This window comes from Doryrhamphus excisus, chromosome 14, assembly GCF_030265055.1.
Source record: "Doryrhamphus excisus isolate RoL2022-K1 chromosome 14, RoL_Dexc_1.0, whole genome shotgun sequence".
Taxonomy (NCBI): Eukaryota; Metazoa; Chordata; class Actinopteri; order Syngnathiformes; family Syngnathidae; genus Doryrhamphus; species Doryrhamphus excisus.
The window spans coordinates 5,736,995-5,753,025 of record NC_080479.1 but is presented as its reverse complement, the minus strand read 5'-3'; the positions used below and the strand labels follow the sequence as shown (position 1 = coordinate 5,753,025).

Sequence of the window (16,031 nt, the reverse complement as noted above, 5' to 3'; positions counted from 1 at the left end):
TATTTATGTTGAATCAATAAACATATTTATGTTGTATCAATAAACATATTTATGTTGAATCAATAAACATATTTATGTTGTATCAATAAACATATTTATGTTGTATCAATAAACATATTTATGTTGAATCAATAAACAATATTTATGTTGAATCAATAAACATATTTATGTTGAATCAATAAACATATTTATGTAGTATCAATAAACATATTTATGTTGTATCAATAAACATATTTATGTTGAATCAATAAACATATTTATGTTGTATCAATAAACATATTTATGTTGAATCAATAAACATATTTATGTTGAATCAATAAACAAGTCAAAATAGACAAGAAGATGCACTTTTGTCCTTTTTATTGATAAATTATCATTTGGAAAAAGATGACCTTTGCCCTCCACGCACGTCGTATGTACAAAGTATGTATCTTTGTGTCACATGATCACCATCCGCCTCATGACTCTGGTGGGCCGGCTCGCCCACAGCGCCAGGTCAGAGGTCAGAGAGCAAAGCTAAAGGTTTACATTCTTTTAATAAAAAAAAAAAAGCAATTGGCAACATGCAAACAGCATCAGAGGAATTATTGGGAGTATTGGGAATATTGGGAGTATTGGGAATATTGGGAGTATTGGGAGTATTGGAAGTATTGGGAGTATTGGTACTATTGGGATTATTGCTGTAGTCAAATCAGTCATGTAAAAAATCATTAAAAAGCTCCTGTTGGTGGGGGGGGGGGCACCTGGTGTATATGTATGGTTGCCATCAGTATCAGCCAATGTACATTCAGCCAATATGTGTACTGCCCCCCCCCGACAGTGTACACCCTGGTCATATGGGGGGGGGGGGGGGGTTGAGTACACGTTCGTCATTTTATTTTAAGTGTCCATGTTAGTCGTTATGGAGGCAGGGTACTCTGATAGAAGGGGGCATTAGTCGTTATGTGGGGGGGGCGGTCTGAGTACATGTTTGGTGTTATGGGAGGGGGCATCAATGTATATGTTAGTCTCTATGGGGGGGCCGGCGTTATAGGAGGTGTGCCGTCAGTGTACACGTTAGTCCTTATGGGGGTCCCAGTACATGTTAGCTGTTTTATGAGGGGGGGGTCAGTGTACACATTAGTCGTTATTGAAGTGAGGGTCTGATTGCACGTTAGTCGTTATGGAAGGGGGGGGTCAGTGTACACGTTAGTCGTTATGGAAGGGGGGGTCAGTGTACACGTTAGTCGTTATTGAAGTGAGGGTTTGATTGCACGTTAGTCGTTATGGAGGGGGGGTCAGTGTACACGTTAGTCGTTATGGAAGGGGGGGTCAGTGTACACGTTAGTCGTTATGGAGGGGGGGTCAGTGTACACGTTAGTCGTTATGGAAGGGGGGGTCAGTGTACACGTTAGTCGTTATTGAAGTGAGGGTTTGATTGCACGTTAGTCGTTATGGAGGGGGGGTCAGTGTACACGTTAGTCGTTATGGAAGGGGGGATCAGTGTACACGTTAGTCGTTATGGAAGGGGGGGTCAGTGTACACGTTAGTCATTATGGAAGGGGGGGTCAGTGTACACGTTAGTCATTATGGAAGGGGGGGGGTCAGTGTACACGTTAGTCGTTATGGAAGGGGGGGTCAGTGTACACGTTAGTCATTATTGAAGTGAGGTCAGTGTACACGTTAGTCAATATGGGAGGGGGGCATCAGGCTCCACTTTAGTCAGGAGCAGGGGTACTGTTATGGGGGGGGGCAGAGTACATGTTAGTAGTTATAGGAGGGGGGGTAAAGTACACGTTAGTCGTTATGGAGTGTCTGTGTACACATTTTGGCAGGGGGGTGCAAAGTGAGTCCTGGGGGCCATTTTGGGACCAGAGCTGGTGTATTTGGTGCGAATGGGACCGTGGCGGCTCTGCCTTGTTTGCGACACGAAAGAAAAGACCAAAAGAAAAATTTCTTTTCCTTGACATGTTTTTCAGACTTTGCGTCCCACGGCGTTTCCCGTCCTCCGGCATCCACATGCAAATGCATCAGACGGTTATGCAAATGAGATGAGTACCACCACCGGTAGATTGCAGTCCTGTGGGCCAGCGCAGCTACGACGGGCTATGACTATATTCATTAGCTACTCTAAAAGCTAAGATGTTTTCATCGTACATTGATGGATCCCCCCCCCCACCATGAAGTACTGCAGCAACAAAAAGGTGATGCACATCCCAGGTTGGTCTCACGTCGGACATCCAATCAGACGTCTCGCTGCAGCCGCCATGTGTCAGCCTCCAAAAGATGCTAGCCGTGGCAGGACGGACTTCTACCGGATCATCAAGTTGGACACAGAAGCAGCCGCTTGCCGGGCCGAGAGGACATTTGGGGGGAGGGGGGCATTAAGCAAAGCTGTTCTCCGGGTAGCTGACCTTGATGGCCCCCCAGTAGCAGGCCCGGACCAGGCATATGAGACCCAGCAGGTACGCAAAGGCCCATGACACGTAGGTGGCGTTGTAGTGGCGGGCAAAGTCCCTCGTACCAACCTGGCAGCAACATTTCACTTTCACTTTCATGTCAGCGTACAGGATCACGTACATGTACACCGCAGAGAGGCGCGGTACTTACAGTTAGTCCCACGCCAATGAAGATGCAGATCATTCCCACGGTGATGTAAGCGCAACAGCGCCTCCTGGGGAGCGCACTGCCCACCGACGAGCTGTTCATAAAATTCAAAATGAATACTTTTGACGTATTTGTATGCTGAAAAGTACTACACAAATACATCCTTAGCAGGCCTGCTGACCGGACCCCCCCCCCCACCCCCCACCCGATGAACATTCATGCACTCACACCGCTGGAAGACAAGCAAGACTAGAAAGGTCACATGACCGCCTCAGCGCTCACATGCGTCTCATGTGACGCGTCTACAGCCAGGATTAGGGTCTGAGGGACCGGCTCGGGGGGACTCCATCACCTGACACCGCCCCCCCCCCCCCCCCACCACCACCACCACCACCAATCACGTTCTACATGAGCACCAGCTGACCTGCTCATGACGGGAAAAGACTGACGTCCATTCTCACTGACTGCAATGAAAAACAAGCCAGACTTCAAAAGTTTTGAGACGCCTTGTCATTGGATACTGTGGCTAAGTGTCTCCAAACGTTGGTATGAGGCGCATCGACGGGACGCCTTTACGTGCTCATGAGCATGTGTGTGTGTGTGTGCAATGTGGGGTTTTGTGCACTTACATTTTTTTGCAGTGGGGGCACTTGGCTAACGTGTTGAAGCGTAGCTCCATCCACTGAAGAACACAAAAACATCATCACTGCTCCTGGATGTCAGACATTAGCATTAGCATTAGCATTAACATTAGCACTAGCATTAACATCAGCACTAGCATCAGCACTAGCATTAGCATTAGCATTAACATCAGCACTAGCATTAGCATTAGCATTAGCATTAACATCAGCACTAGCATTAGCATTAGCATTAGCATTAACATCAGCACTAGCATCAGCATCAGCACTAGCATTAACATCAGCACTAGCATCAGCACTAGCATTAGCATTAGCATTAACATCAGCACTAGCATTAACATTAGCATTAACATCAGCACTAGCATTAGCATTAGCATTAACATCAGCACTAGCATCAGCATCAGCATTAGCATTAACATCAGCACTAGCATTAGCATTAACATCAGCACTAGTATCAGCACTAGCATTAGCATTAGCATTAGCATTAACATCAGCACTAGCATTAGCATTAGCATTAGCATTAGCATTAACATCAGCACTATCATCAGCATTAGCACAAGCATTAGCATTAACATCAGCACTAGCATTAGCATTAGCACGATCTTAGAGCAGTGACATCACTGTGTCCAGCATGGCGCTCCAGGAGAGCACGAGCGCCGCCGGCACGGGGGCGCTGTGGCTCCCCAAGATGGGTTCCAACATGTACCGTCACAAAGGGCAGAAGGTGTACCTAATCATGTGTCCGCACACAGATCGCCCACGAGGGGACGCTGATGCGCACATGAAGCGGGAAAGAGAGAATGCGGGTGTTTGGGTACCAGGAAGGTGTTGCCGCAGTGACCGCAGACCACCCGCATCCCCTCAGGCTGGACGGGGAGGGCGGGCTGGGCGGGCTGCTCCTCGGGGATGACCATCACCGGGCTCAGGTTGATGATGCGTCTGCTGTAAGGCATGTGTTATCATGATGGGGAGGGCATGAGAAAGTGGAACGGTGCCGGCTACCCACCAGTTGGGTCGAGGGCATCCTATCCTCCTGGACGTGTCCTTGCAGATGAGCAGGCAGTTGCAGGGACACCGCACGTACTTCTTCCCCGTGGGCGGGTTCTTGATGGGCTGGGCGGGAAGGAGAGAGGGCATGATTGGCGGCTCGCGAAGGACCAGATGCTGCTGCGGCGTACCGTGGCCTCGTTGCAGAGCGTGCACTTCACCACGTGCTGGTGCAGCTTGCCGTCCAGGTGGATGAGCGACTGGCACACGCGGCAGGTGATGACCGGCACGCCGCCCGCGTCCGGGCTGGCGATGGCCGTGTAGGGAGGCGGGAGCTCGGCTTTGGCGGGAGAATGATTGACTCAACAGATGGAAGTTTGGATTTATAAACATGACATCACCCCCACCCCCCACCCCCGCCACAGGTAGATTGCAGTCCTCCCGATACCCAGCGGGGTACATGGTGCTGGTCTGCCCCGTGAGTGTGGTTGTGTTTCTGGACTCTGACGCTGCCCCCCGCAGCACACCGTGTGACCCTCCTCGCTCTACGTGAGGGGGCGGAGCCACCCCCGGCGTCATGTGCGGATGAACAATGATGCCTTTTACCGAGCCCCGCCCCCATGAGCGTTGACGTGGGCATGACACAACTCGTCACATGACCAGCACACCATGCTGACACGGCACTTTGATGAAACCGTACACCGCTACCCGCCGTCACCCTCTCTGGACACCAGCGACGCGTAACGCAAAACCTCTGCGCTCACTGGAACACGCACACGCACACGCGCACACACGCACGCACATGCGCACGCACGCACACGCACACACCTTGAATGCTAAAGAGCCAAATAAAAGGCCTAAAGAAAGGGCCTGAGACCCCAAATCAACATTTTAGACGTGAAACCTCGGCCAGAAAAAAAGCCCAAGATGGCTCCACCACTCATCCTCATCTCCGCCAGATGGCCCCCCTCCTCCCCTTGGTCACCATCCAATCACAAATGAGCCATGAGACAACTAATAATGACCAGCAAGTAAAACGTGAAATGAAACGTAGTGAGATGATACACGAAATGAGACATGTTATGAGGTCAGACATGAGATGAGACACAAGATGAAACATGTCATGATAGGAGACATGAGATGAAACATGTCATGAGATGTGACATGTCATGTGACATGTCATGAGATGAGACATGAGAGGAGTCATGTCATGAGATGTGACATGTCATGTGACATGTCATGAGATGAGACATGAGATCAGTCATGTCATGAGATGAGACATGTCATGAGATGTGACATGTCATGTGGCATGTCATGAGATGAGACATGTCATGAGATGGGGGAGTTAATTAGAGGAGACATGAGATGAGACGAGGCATGTCATGAGAGGAGGCATGACATGAGATTAGACATGTCATGAGATGAGACGTGTCATGAGTGGAAACATGTCATGAGAGGAGACATGTCATGAGATGAGACACAAGATGAGGAATGTCATGAGATGAGACATGTCATGAGAGGAGACGTGTCATGAGATGAGACACGAGATGAGGCATGTCAAGAGATGAGACATGTCATGAGATGAGGCAAGTCATGAGAGGAGACATGTCATGAGATGAGGCAGGTCATGAGAGGAGACATGTCATTAGATGAGGCAGGTCATGAGAGGAGATATGTCATGAGATGAGACATGTCATGAGATGAGACATGTCATGAGATGAGGCATGTCATGAGATGAGGCATGTCATGAGATTAGACGTGTCATGAGAGGAGACGTGTCATGAGAGGAGATATGTCATGAGATGAGACACAAGATGAGGCATGTCATGAGATGAGACATGTCATGAGATGAGGCATGTCATGAGAGGAGACATGTCATGAGAGGAGACATGTCATGAGATGGGGCAGTTAATGAGAGGAGACATGAGATGAGACATGTCATGAGATGAGACATGTCATGAGATGAGGCATGTCATGAGATGAGACGTGTCATGAGAGCAAACATGTCATGAGAGGAAACATGTCATGAGATGAGACACGAGATGAGGCATGTCATGAGAGGAGACATGTCATGAGATGAGGCAGGTCATGAGAGGAGACATGTCATGAGATGAGGCAGGTCATGAGAAGAGACATGTCATGAGATGAGGCAGGTCATGAGAGGAGACATGTCATGAGATGAGGCAGGTCATGAGAGGAGACATGTCATGAGATGAGGCATGTCATGAGAGGAGACATGTCATGAGATGAGGCAGGTCATGAGAAGAGACATGTCATGAGATGAGGCAGGTCATGAGAGGAGACATGTCATGAGATGAGGCAGGTCATGAGAGGAGACATGTCATGAGATGAGGCATGTCATGAGAGGAGACATGTCATGAGATGAGGCAGGTCATGAGAGGAGACATGTCATGAGATGAGGCATGTCATGAGAGGAGACATGTCATGAGATGAGACATACGAGAGGAGACATGTCATGAGATGAGGCAAGTCATGAGGGGGGGCCATGTCATGAGATGAGGCAGGTCATGAGAGGAGACATGCCATGAGATGAGGCAGGTCATGAGAGGAGACATGTCATGAGATGAGGCAGGTCATGAGAGGAGACATATCATGAGATGAGGCAGGTCATGAGAGGAGACATGTCAGAGGAGACATGTCATGAGATGAGACACATGAGAGAAGACCTGTCATGACATGTGATCTGCATGTATGTCAACACAGAGAGATGCGTGAGTGGCTAAGATGAAAGCGGCAAATGTGGGCGGGGCTACAAGATCAAACTATTCATATGCTGCACGCCAACCAATAAGAAACCGCGCTACAAAATGATGACGACACACTTCCTGTTACACTTGTACACTGTACAAGTATGTACAGCGGGGTGTCCAAAGTGCAGCCCAGGGCTATCATCACACCACACTTTCTTTTTTCTTATCATCCAATCCTTATTACGCAGATATGTTACTACATCACACTAATATGCTTTGTCACATACGACAATAAGCATACGCTATATAGATTACAACACAAAGCATACGCTATATAGATTACAACACAAAGCATACGCTATATAGATTACAACACAAAGCATACGCTATATAGATTACAACACAAAGCATACGCTATATAGATTACAACACAAAGCATACGCTATATAGATTACAACACAAAGCATACGCTATATAGATTACAACACAAAGCATACGCTATATAGATTACAACACAAAGCATACACTATATAGATTACAACACAAAGCATACACTATATAGATTAGAAGGCAAAGCATACACTATATAGATTAGAAGGCAAAGCATACACTATATAGATTACAACACAAAGCATACACTATATAGATTACAACACAAAGCATACACTATATAGATTACAACACAAAGCATACACTATATAGATTAGAAGGCAAAGCATACACTATATAGATTACAACACAAAGCATACACTATATAGATTACAACACAAAGCATACACTATATAGATTAGAAGGCAAAGCATACACTATATAGATTACAACACAAAGCATACACTATATAGATTAGAAGGCAAATCATAGAGCACATAGATTATAGTATATAGATTGCTTCTAGCAGTACTTTCACACGTGGGCATGATGATGATGATGATGATGATGGTGGTGGTGTACCTAATGGAAGTGTGACGATGATGATGATGCATGGATGAAGGCCTACGAAATGAGTCCTGGTCGTGATGTTATTGTAGGCCTCTGGTCTGGAGCCCACTGCTCCAGTTCTCACAATCTGGACTCCACCCCCCCCCCCCCCCCCCCCAACACACACACAGCCCCTAGCTTGCGTGCGTGTGCCTCTGTGCATCTCCAATGACACACAAAAGCCTCCGCGTGCGTGTTTACCTCGGGGGCTGGGATCCTGCAGGTACGGAGGCGCGCCGGGGGTCTCCGAGTTGGGGGTGGACAGCAGCGGGGATCGCTCGTCCATGCCGTCGGAGGCCATGTTTGGAGCGGACACCCGAACCCGAGGACGACTACGAGGACGAGGAAGAACCAGCGGCGGATGCTCGAGGCCGACCGATACGCTCCGGTCCAGTCCAAGAGAGCCGGGTGGCGGCGGCCTGGGAGGGGGAGGGGGAGGAGCTTCGTGGAAGTGGGGCGGGCCGTTTGTGAGCACGCGCATGCGCACAAAAACAAAACCGGAAACGCTGCTAAACGTTTTTTTTTTATGATTTCATTTGGGCGCATGTGTGCTTTTCCATTTTGCTCTCAAAACAACAACTGAAAAAAATCAAGATGCAGTTTCAGAGCTTCGCCGCTAGGTGCCCCTGTTGCACGGCCTCCGGGTGCAGTTTCACAACTTCAACGCCAGAGGTCCCCGTTTGACAGCCGAGCGAAGTCATAGGGCCAATGACGTATATGCTGATTTTTGTTTGTTTCTTTCCGCTTTTTCATTTTTATATTTAGCTTTTTATAAAAACAAAAATGTTTAGAAATAAAGTATAGTCTGTATGCTTACAGGACCGGATCTTCCGTGAAACATTTTTATTTTTAGAGGCAAGAATTACCCAAACGTACTTAAGTTTCCTTGCAGACAAGCTGCTCGTTAGACGCACTTTGTTTGGGACGGGTGGGGGTGGGGGGGTGTTGCTCATTCTTTCCGATGACTTCAGGCACCGAGGAGCGGAGCAGGACACCAACATTGTTCCCTCGCTTTCCTCGCAAGGTAAGAACATGATCAGGATTCTACTGGCGGGTCAGGTTTAGACCAGCAGGCTGGTGGTTCTCCTGAGAGATCCGTTTGCTGCTCTTAGTCCAACATAGGATACAAAGCCTGTAGGCACAAATACTCACCAACGGCAGCCCCCCCCAAAAACATGATGGAGGCTCACATTTATTTCATTTCCTAATCAGGTTTAATTGTTCCTCGGAGATGCTGTGGGGGTCCGTTTGGGGAGCCTGGCTCCTGCTGGGCTTCAGCTTCCACGTCGCTACGTCCCTTCTCGACCCTCAAGTCTCCGGAGACCCGGACCAGGCAGACGGGAGCGACGAGCGGGGATCGGGGTTCTACCCCCCGCACCTCCTCTCCGCAGACGACCCCGGCGCGACAGAACCCCCCGACAGAGCCCTCAACTGCACGCAAAGCTTCTGGTTGCCTCCCAGCCCGGGGGTGTGCTGGGAGAAGGTGGCCGGGCCGGAGGAGCTGGCCGAGTCCCGCCTGCTGGTTCTGCAGAACCGAGCCGCCCTGCACGCCGTCACCTCCTCCAGCGGCGTGGGCGAGGGGGGGCTCTCCTACGACAAGCAGGCCAGGGAGGAGGTGCGGGCCATCCTGACGGACCACCAAAGCGTGGTGGCGGCCGTTGAGAAGATGGAGGAGGCCTTCGTCTCCCTGGAGGAGACCAGGAAAGACGGCAAGGAGCGAGGACTCCTAACAAGGTGACACAAACTTTGACTTTTTACTGGCCTGCTTTATTAGTCGGCTACTTCCTGTCATGGGTTGGGGGGCGGGGGGTGGGGGGGTCCTGATTGAGCAGACAGTACCAGACCAAAGCTGACATAGCAGGCAAAGAAAACAGGACAGGATCTTCGGTGACGAATGAAGACGCCGGAATATTGTGACATAAAACGACAAGTTGCAATATGACCTAATTATCAGAGGAAGGAAAAAAAGTCATGACCTGTCAATCAATAACTCCTACTGCTAGCATAGCATTCCAATGTTGACATGTTTGTCTGTTAGAAATGGACAACAGCAGTAGTGTTTTTAGGACAATAAAGTCTAAATATGAACACACCAAAGTTACAGGAATAAATATTACGCACGAACGATGGATCTGTGCGATCGATCGATAGCGCTGAGCCCGAGACGGATCCATCGTTAGCGCACTAATCGATCGATTTCTGCGCTCACGATGGCTATAAGTGCCTTAGCGCTGGAGACCGATGCTTTGACACTGCACTGACTATATAATGACAATCGTTGATCTGTTAATTGCATACAATGACAGGGTTAGGGTTAGGGGTTAGGGGTTAGGGTTAGGGGTTAGGGGTTAGGGGTCACACTCCCCTCGCCGAGAACGGTAACAAAGTGAACTGCTTGACAATTAATCAAAGATTTGAAATTTGCATGCATCCACTTCTTGATTCTTGTAACAACGCTCAGCGCTGCCATCTGTTGGCATCTAAACAAACTACATACATCCATCCCGGACGCAGTAATCCATCGTGAGTGCAGAAATCGATCGATTTATGCGCTAACAATGGATCCATCTCAGGCGCAGCGCTATCGATCGATCGCGCAGATCCATCGTTAGCGCGTAACAAACATCTGATATTATCTATATATACACGATCAAAATCTTTTTACACGATTGATGGATGATTGACGGACGGTGGCGTTCCCCGTGCAGCTTGAAGGAGCGGATGGCCCACACCAGGAAGGCGGGGTACGCCCGGGAGCTGACGGCGGCCACCCTGGAGAGACGTTTGTCCACGCTGGAGGAGAGTCTGCTGGCCATGCAGACAAGACTCAACAAACTGATCACATGACAGCATGACAACAGTGTCCTCGTACACCCCCTGCCACCCCCCCCATAAGCATGATATGCTAACATCCTGTACAGCCTGACTACTCCAATAAAGTCTCCAGGCAGCGTCGTTGGCAAGCAGTGAAAAGATTCCAGTTTAATGAGCGACTGAACAAAGCGCCGTTTCTGTCCAAGACTAAAATGCCAGGTTGACGTCCACATTTCAAATCTTTGAAGAAGATCAAGATGAAGAGCTAGCATTAGATTTGTGTCCCAGCCATAGAAGTTCTCCTCTCTGGCTTTGATGGCTAACCGCTGCTAGTCAACACTTCAGTCTTTTTTTTTTTATTGACTTGTTTAGAAGTCAGCGGCTTCTTCTTCCTGTTGCATCTCCTCCAAAGACCTGAGGTAATCCCGAGCCAGGATCTTCTTGGGTAGGATATCTGCGGGGGGGAGGACGAGAGCGACGTTAGCGAGCTGCGCAGAAGGTAAACTGCACCTTGTGAACGAAGGACGTCACCTGTCAGGAAGTGGAAGGTCTCCGTCTCCTCCGCAGTGTTAGCTAGGTCGCTGTACGACAGGCTGTTGCTCTCCTTGCCGAGGCCATGGTTGAAGGAGCACAGCGCCAAGTGCTGCACAAACAGCTCCTTTAACCGCAACGGCGTTTTTGTCAACCACAAAGCCCACCTTTAGGAGCACAATGGCGGCTACGGCACACACGAGCTTACCGTTGCCTTGGTGGTGAGGAAAAGAGCGTCCTGGTTAATGTTACACACATCCGGCGAGCTCTTCATGATCAGCCGCACTCTGGAAACGGGGAGGGAGATGTTCTTTGTGCTAGTCGCCGTTCGATCGTCTTTATCGGGGCTCCTTTTCGACATGTTGGTGCGAACAGAACGATACTTCCGCTAAAGTATTGTTTTGAATGCTGGTGCGCTTCTTCTCGTTGGCTTGAAGCTCATTTGCGCTCATTGCGTTTGCTCAGCGCCCCCTTTTGGAGCGGAGCTACTTTTGGGACCGCTACAATAAATAAACTACAGCACAATAAACATAAATACAGGTCAAGAAATGTCAAATAAAATTTTGCTAAGGGTTTTTGGACGTCAGAGTATTCAACTGAATTAAATAATGTATTTTTTCATGAATCTGACTACTGTGTGGCAAATGTTAGCGGCAACAATGCCATATGCGCATGCGCAAAGCGGCTGCCATCTTGGGAACATGTTTGCATTACTCCATCGGTAAGAAAGTATACTCCAGCTTTGTGTAAGTGGTTGATCTATTAAACAGACTTAGATTAGATACGAAAACCCAAATATATTTACACAGAGGCACATATTGGATTTATACTAGACTGTCGCTCACTTTGTGAACAGCTACAGGCAATGTTGGTACTAAAGTTCGATGCTTTCTTCTCCAGTGCAACAGGGGGCAGCAGAGCCACCGGTAACCGAAAACAGAAGACGAACGCGAGGAAGCTGTGTGTGTTTTTGCAATGGCTAGCTAGCATTTGCTAGCTTCAAATCATCCAAAACAGAAGGATAACGCTGCAGTTTGTGCATCAAGTACAAGAACAGTCTCTCCGGCATATTAAGCACACCAAGCGGCTCTTTCATGGCGTCTCATCGTCGCGGTCACTGGTGACGATCGGTTTGTGGGGAGGAGAACCACCGAACCTTTTCCTTCATTGTCTCGTCGCCAAACGCGACCCGACCGAACTCGAGCAGCGATGCCGCTGGGTCTCAAACCATGCTGTTCTGTCTGCAAGACCAACTCCTCGTCCATGTGGAAGAAAGGAAGCCAAGGAGAAATCATGTGCAACAACTGCTCGGTGAAAAACAGCAGTGGAGGTGGAGGGGGACCTCCGGGACCTTCGGGACCCTCCACGTCCTCCAATACTCAGCCCAGCAATGGTGGAGGCAAGCAGGTAAGAAAAAAGTTATTGGTCCTCCAAATACATGCAGTTTTACTGATTTACGATTACACTGAGACAGTATTTGTCATACACACTACTCCTTTAAATATTGTGGTAGGATTGTGGCTCTGCTGGTGTGTGTTGTGTTTAAGGACATGCCGTAATGGAGGGTGGTGTTGGTGTGTGTTGCGTTCAAGAGCTTATTGTTATGACCAGTGACGTCGGGTCATGTTTACTCTACTGTACGTCCAAGGACATACGGTATTAACAGCATTGATGCGTGTTGCGTTTAAGGACATCCAGTAAGGTATGGTGGTGTTGGTCTGCATATGTTAATGTATGTTGGTTTGTGGTGGGATGTGAGTGTGAATGGTTGTTTGTCTATATGTGCCCTGTGATTGGCTGGCCACCAGCCCAGGGTGTACGCCACCTCCCACCAGAGACAGCTGGGATAGGCTCCAGCACCCCCGTGACCCTCGTGAGGATAAGCTGTATACACAATGGACCGATGGATTGGTGAATTTTTTGTGTGTTGTCTTGAAGGCCATACAGAATGAATTAAGGTGCGTTCAAGAGCATGCCGTAATGAACGGTGCTGTTGGTGCATGTTGCATTCAAGGAGGTCCAGTAAAGAATGGTGGTGTTGCCGTGAGTTGTGTTCAAAGACATACATTAACGACATTGGGGTCGGCGTGTGTTGTGCTGAAGAACATCCGGCAATGAATGGTGGTGTGTTCAAGGACATCCAGTCATGAGCGGTGGTGTCAGGGCATGTTGTGTTCAAGGACATACTGTAATGAATGGCGGTGTTTGTGTGTGTTGCATTCAAGGACATTCTGTAGTGAACGGTGGTGTTGATGTGTGTTGTGTTCTAGGACATCCAGTAGTGAATGTTGGTGTTGTGCATGTTGCGTTCAAGGACAACCCTGTGATATGGTGGTGTTGGGGAGTGTTGCGTTCAAGGACATGCTGTAATGAATGGTGGTGTTTGTGTGAGTTGCATTCAAGGACTTTCTGTAGTGAACGGTGGTGTTGATGTGTGTTGTGTTCTAGGACATCCAGTAATGAGCGGTGGTGTTGGGGAGCGTTGCGTTCAAGGACATGCTGTAATGAATGGTGGTGTTTGTGTGTGTTGCATTCAAGGACATTCTGTAGTGAACAGTGGTGTTGATGTGTGTTGTGTTCTAGGACATCCAGTAATGAGCGGTGGTGTCGGGGCATGTTGTGTTCAAGGACATACTGTAATGAATGGTGGTGTTTGTGTGTGTTGCATTCAAGGACATTCTGTAGCGAACGGTGGTGTTGATGTGTGTTGTGTTCTAGGACATCCAGTAGTGAATGTTGGGTGTTGTGCATGCTGCGTTCAAGGACATCCCGTAATATGGTGGTGTTGGGGAGCGTTGCGTTCAAGAACATGCCGTAATGAATGGTGGTGTTGGTGTGTATTGCGTTCAAGGACACACTGTAATGAACAGTTGGGTTGTGAATGCTGCGTTCACGGACATCCCGTAATATGGTGGTGTTGGGGAGCGTTGCGTTCAAGGACATGCCGTAATGAATGGTGGTGTTGATGTGTGTTGTGTTCTAGGACATCCAGTAGTGAATGTTGGTGTTGTGCATGTTGCGTTCAAGGATCCCATAATATGGTGGTGTTGGGGAGCGTTGCGTTCAAGGACATGCCGTAATGAATGGTGGTGTTGGTGTGTATTGCGTTCAAGGACACACTGTAATGAACAGTTGGGTTGTGAATGCTGCGTTCACAGACAACCCGTAATATGGTGGTGTTGGGGAGCGTTGCGTTCAAGGACATACTGTAATGAATGTTGGCGTTGAGCATTTTTGAGTTCAAGGACATACTGTAATGAACAGTGGTGTGGTGAATGCCGCGTTCACGGACATGCGGTAATATGGTGATGTTGGTGTGTGTAGCGTTCAAGGACATACTGTAATGAACAGTGGTGTGGTGAATGCCGCGTTCACTGACATGCGGTAATATGGTGATGTTGGTGTGTGTAGCGTTCAAGGACATACTGTAATGAACAGTGGTGTGGTGAATGCCGCGTTCACGGACATGCGGTATTATGGTGATGTTGGTGTGTGTAGCGTTCAAGGCCAGGCTGTTATGAAGAGTGATGAACGGGTGCATGTGATGGGTGTCTTGCAGTCCAAACAGGAGATCCACAGGAGGTCCGCCCGGCTGAGAAGTACCAAGTACAAGGCCCCCGCGTCTGAGAAGAAGGTGTCCACCAAAGGCAAAGGGAGAAGACATATATTTAAGCTGAAGAATGTAAGTCAAGGCGGTTGAGCGTGTGTCATATTGGCATCCTTTCCACGTGTTTGATGCCCGCCCGTGCTTCCTGTGTGCAGCCAATCAAAGCTCCGGAATCCGTGGCGACCATCATCACCGCTGAGTCTGTCTTTTACAAGGTATTGATCCTATCAGCTAGGTAGTACTATCAGCTAGGTAGTACTATCAGCGATGACTTATACAAGCTATTTATCACTGGCTTTTATTGATCAGCTAGTACTTATACAGACAGTACTACAGGTACATTCTAGCTATCTCTACACTGCTCTTAAGATTGGGATCAGGGCTGGATAAGGTACTGTATTTTGTACTAGCTTTAGAAGGTATTTATCAAGGTGTTCATCATTTTATAAGGTATATATCATATTTACTGTGTTTACTGTGTATTGTGTGTGGTCAGGGTGTGTTCTACCAGATCGGGGATGTGATCAAGGTGATAGACGAGGAGGACGGGAAGCCGTACTACGCTCAGATACGAGGTTTTGTGCAGGACCAGTACTGCCAAAAGAGCGCAGCGCTGACTTGGCTCATCCCCACCCAGGCCAGCCCCAAAGACCAGTTCGATCCCGGCACCTTCATCATCGGTAAGGAGTGTTCCCACCGTATTGGTGGTGTTTGGACGCCACCTTCATAACAACCACAAGGTGTGCTTCCAGGTCCGGAGGAAGACCTCCCGAGGAAGATGGAGTACCTGGAGTTTGTGTGCCACGCCCCCTCTGAATATTTCAAGTCACGGAGCGCCCCCTTCCCCACCATTCCCATCCGACCGGAGAAGGGATACATCTGGACCCACATCAGCCCGACCCCCACCCTCACTGTTAAAGAGTCAGTGGGTGGGGCTAGTTAGCAGCACGCTAGCGAACATGGACTCTTTTTTTTGTACATTTGTGTGTTAATAATGTCTAAAAAACATTGGGACCATCCGTCGTAGCCGATGGAGGAAAGACATGGGCTAACATCATGTAGCTACATGCTAACATGGGCTAACATCATGTTGCTACATGCTAACATGGGCTAACATCATGTTGCTGTGTGCTAACATGGGCTAACATCATGTTGCTACATGCTAACATGGGCTAACAT

At 48.6% G+C, this 16,031-nt stretch overlaps 4 protein-coding genes across 5 annotated transcripts; 2 read left to right on the top strand and 2 right to left on the bottom strand.

The window, feature by feature from the left end:
* Positions 1 to 351: 351 nt before the first annotated feature.
* On the bottom strand, positions 352 to 8,384 carry pip4p2 (phosphatidylinositol-4,5-bisphosphate 4-phosphatase 2). Of its 2 annotated transcripts, XM_058046839.1 has the most exons (7): positions 8,102 to 8,372; positions 4,403 to 4,551; positions 4,231 to 4,337; positions 4,043 to 4,166; positions 3,216 to 3,268; positions 2,590 to 2,680; positions 352 to 2,507 (listed from the first exon to the last, which is right to left on the bottom strand). In XM_058046839.1, exons 1-7 carry the CDS (start codon positions 8,199 to 8,201, stop codon positions 2,364 to 2,366), a joined length of 768 nt encoding a protein of 255 aa, XP_057902822.1. In that variant the 5' UTR covers positions 8,202 to 8,372; the 3' UTR covers positions 352 to 2,363. The 2 variants fall into 2 exon arrangements, 1 of the variants encoding a protein (XP_057902822.1); XR_009119235.1 differs by lacking the exon at positions 352 to 2,507 and having other exon boundaries at positions 2,591 to 2,680; positions 3,955 to 4,166; positions 8,102 to 8,384.
* Positions 8,385 to 8,825: 441 nt separating this feature from the next.
* si:ch211-57n23.1 (uncharacterized) lies at positions 8,826 to 10,855 on the top strand. The gene is made up of 3 exons (XM_058046844.1): positions 8,826 to 8,924; positions 9,113 to 9,634; positions 10,609 to 10,855. The coding sequence occupies exons 2-3, from the start codon at positions 9,132 to 9,134 to the stop codon at positions 10,745 to 10,747; spliced, it is 642 nt and encodes a 213-aa protein (XP_057902827.1). The 5' UTR covers positions 8,826 to 8,924; positions 9,113 to 9,131; the 3' UTR covers positions 10,748 to 10,855.
* chrac1 (chromatin accessibility complex subunit 1) lies at positions 9,657 to 12,019 on the bottom strand. Its single transcript, XM_058046846.1, has 3 exons — positions 11,454 to 12,019; positions 11,246 to 11,372; positions 9,657 to 11,168 (listed from the first exon to the last, which is right to left on the bottom strand). Exons 1-3 carry the CDS (start codon positions 11,604 to 11,606, stop codon positions 11,083 to 11,085), a joined length of 366 nt encoding a protein of 121 aa, XP_057902829.1. The 5' UTR covers positions 11,607 to 12,019; the 3' UTR covers positions 9,657 to 11,082.
* Positions 12,020 to 12,178: 159 nt separating this feature from the next.
* On the top strand, positions 12,179 to 16,004 carry gatad1 (GATA zinc finger domain containing 1). Its single transcript, XM_058046841.1, has 5 exons — positions 12,179 to 12,652; positions 14,805 to 14,927; positions 15,008 to 15,067; positions 15,349 to 15,532; positions 15,605 to 16,004. The coding sequence occupies exons 1-5, from the start codon at positions 12,455 to 12,457 to the stop codon at positions 15,793 to 15,795; spliced, it is 756 nt and encodes a 251-aa protein (XP_057902824.1). The 5' UTR covers positions 12,179 to 12,454; the 3' UTR covers positions 15,796 to 16,004.
* The last annotated feature ends 27 nt before the right edge of the window (positions 16,005 to 16,031 follow it).

Bases quoted from the DNA above. Each gene is read 5' to 3' on its own strand.
- pip4p2 (XM_058046839.1), bottom strand. From the start codon at position 8,201: ATGGCCTCCGACGGCATGGACGAGCGATCCCCGCTGCTGTCCACCCCC. The intron at 2,681-3,215 runs GTAAGTGCACAA...TTTTATGAACAG, and splicing joins TGCCCCCACTGCAAAAAAAT to CTCGTCGGTGGGCAGTGCGC. The intron at 2,508-2,589 runs GTAAGTACCGCG...TGTTGCTGCCAG, and splicing joins TCATTGGCGTGGGACTAACT to GTTGGTACGAGGGACTTTGC.
- gatad1 (XM_058046841.1), top strand. From the start codon at position 12,455: ATGCCGCTGGGTCTCAAACCATGCTGTTCTGTCTGCAAGACCAACTCC. The intron at 12,653-14,804 runs GTAAGAAAAAAG...GGTGTCTTGCAG, and splicing joins GCAATGGTGGAGGCAAGCAG to TCCAAACAGGAGATCCACAG. The intron at 14,928-15,007 runs GTAAGTCAAGGC...TCCTGTGTGCAG, and splicing joins ATATATTTAAGCTGAAGAAT to CCAATCAAAGCTCCGGAATC.
- si:ch211-57n23.1 (XM_058046844.1), top strand. From the start codon at position 9,132: ATGCTGTGGGGGTCCGTTTGGGGAGCCTGGCTCCTGCTGGGCTTCAGC. The intron at 9,635-10,608 runs GTGACACAAACT...TTCCCCGTGCAG, and splicing joins GAGCGAGGACTCCTAACAAG to CTTGAAGGAGCGGATGGCCC.
- chrac1 (XM_058046846.1), bottom strand. From the start codon at position 11,606: ATGTCGAAAAGGAGCCCCGATAAAGACGATCGAACGGCGACTAGCACA. The intron at 11,373-11,453 runs GTAAGCTCGTGT...TTGCGGTTAAAG, and splicing joins TCCTCACCACCAAGGCAACG to GAGCTGTTTGTGCAGCACTT. The intron at 11,169-11,245 runs GTGACGTCCTTC...TCCCCCCCGCAG, and splicing joins GACCTTCCACTTCCTGACAG to ATATCCTACCCAAGAAGATC.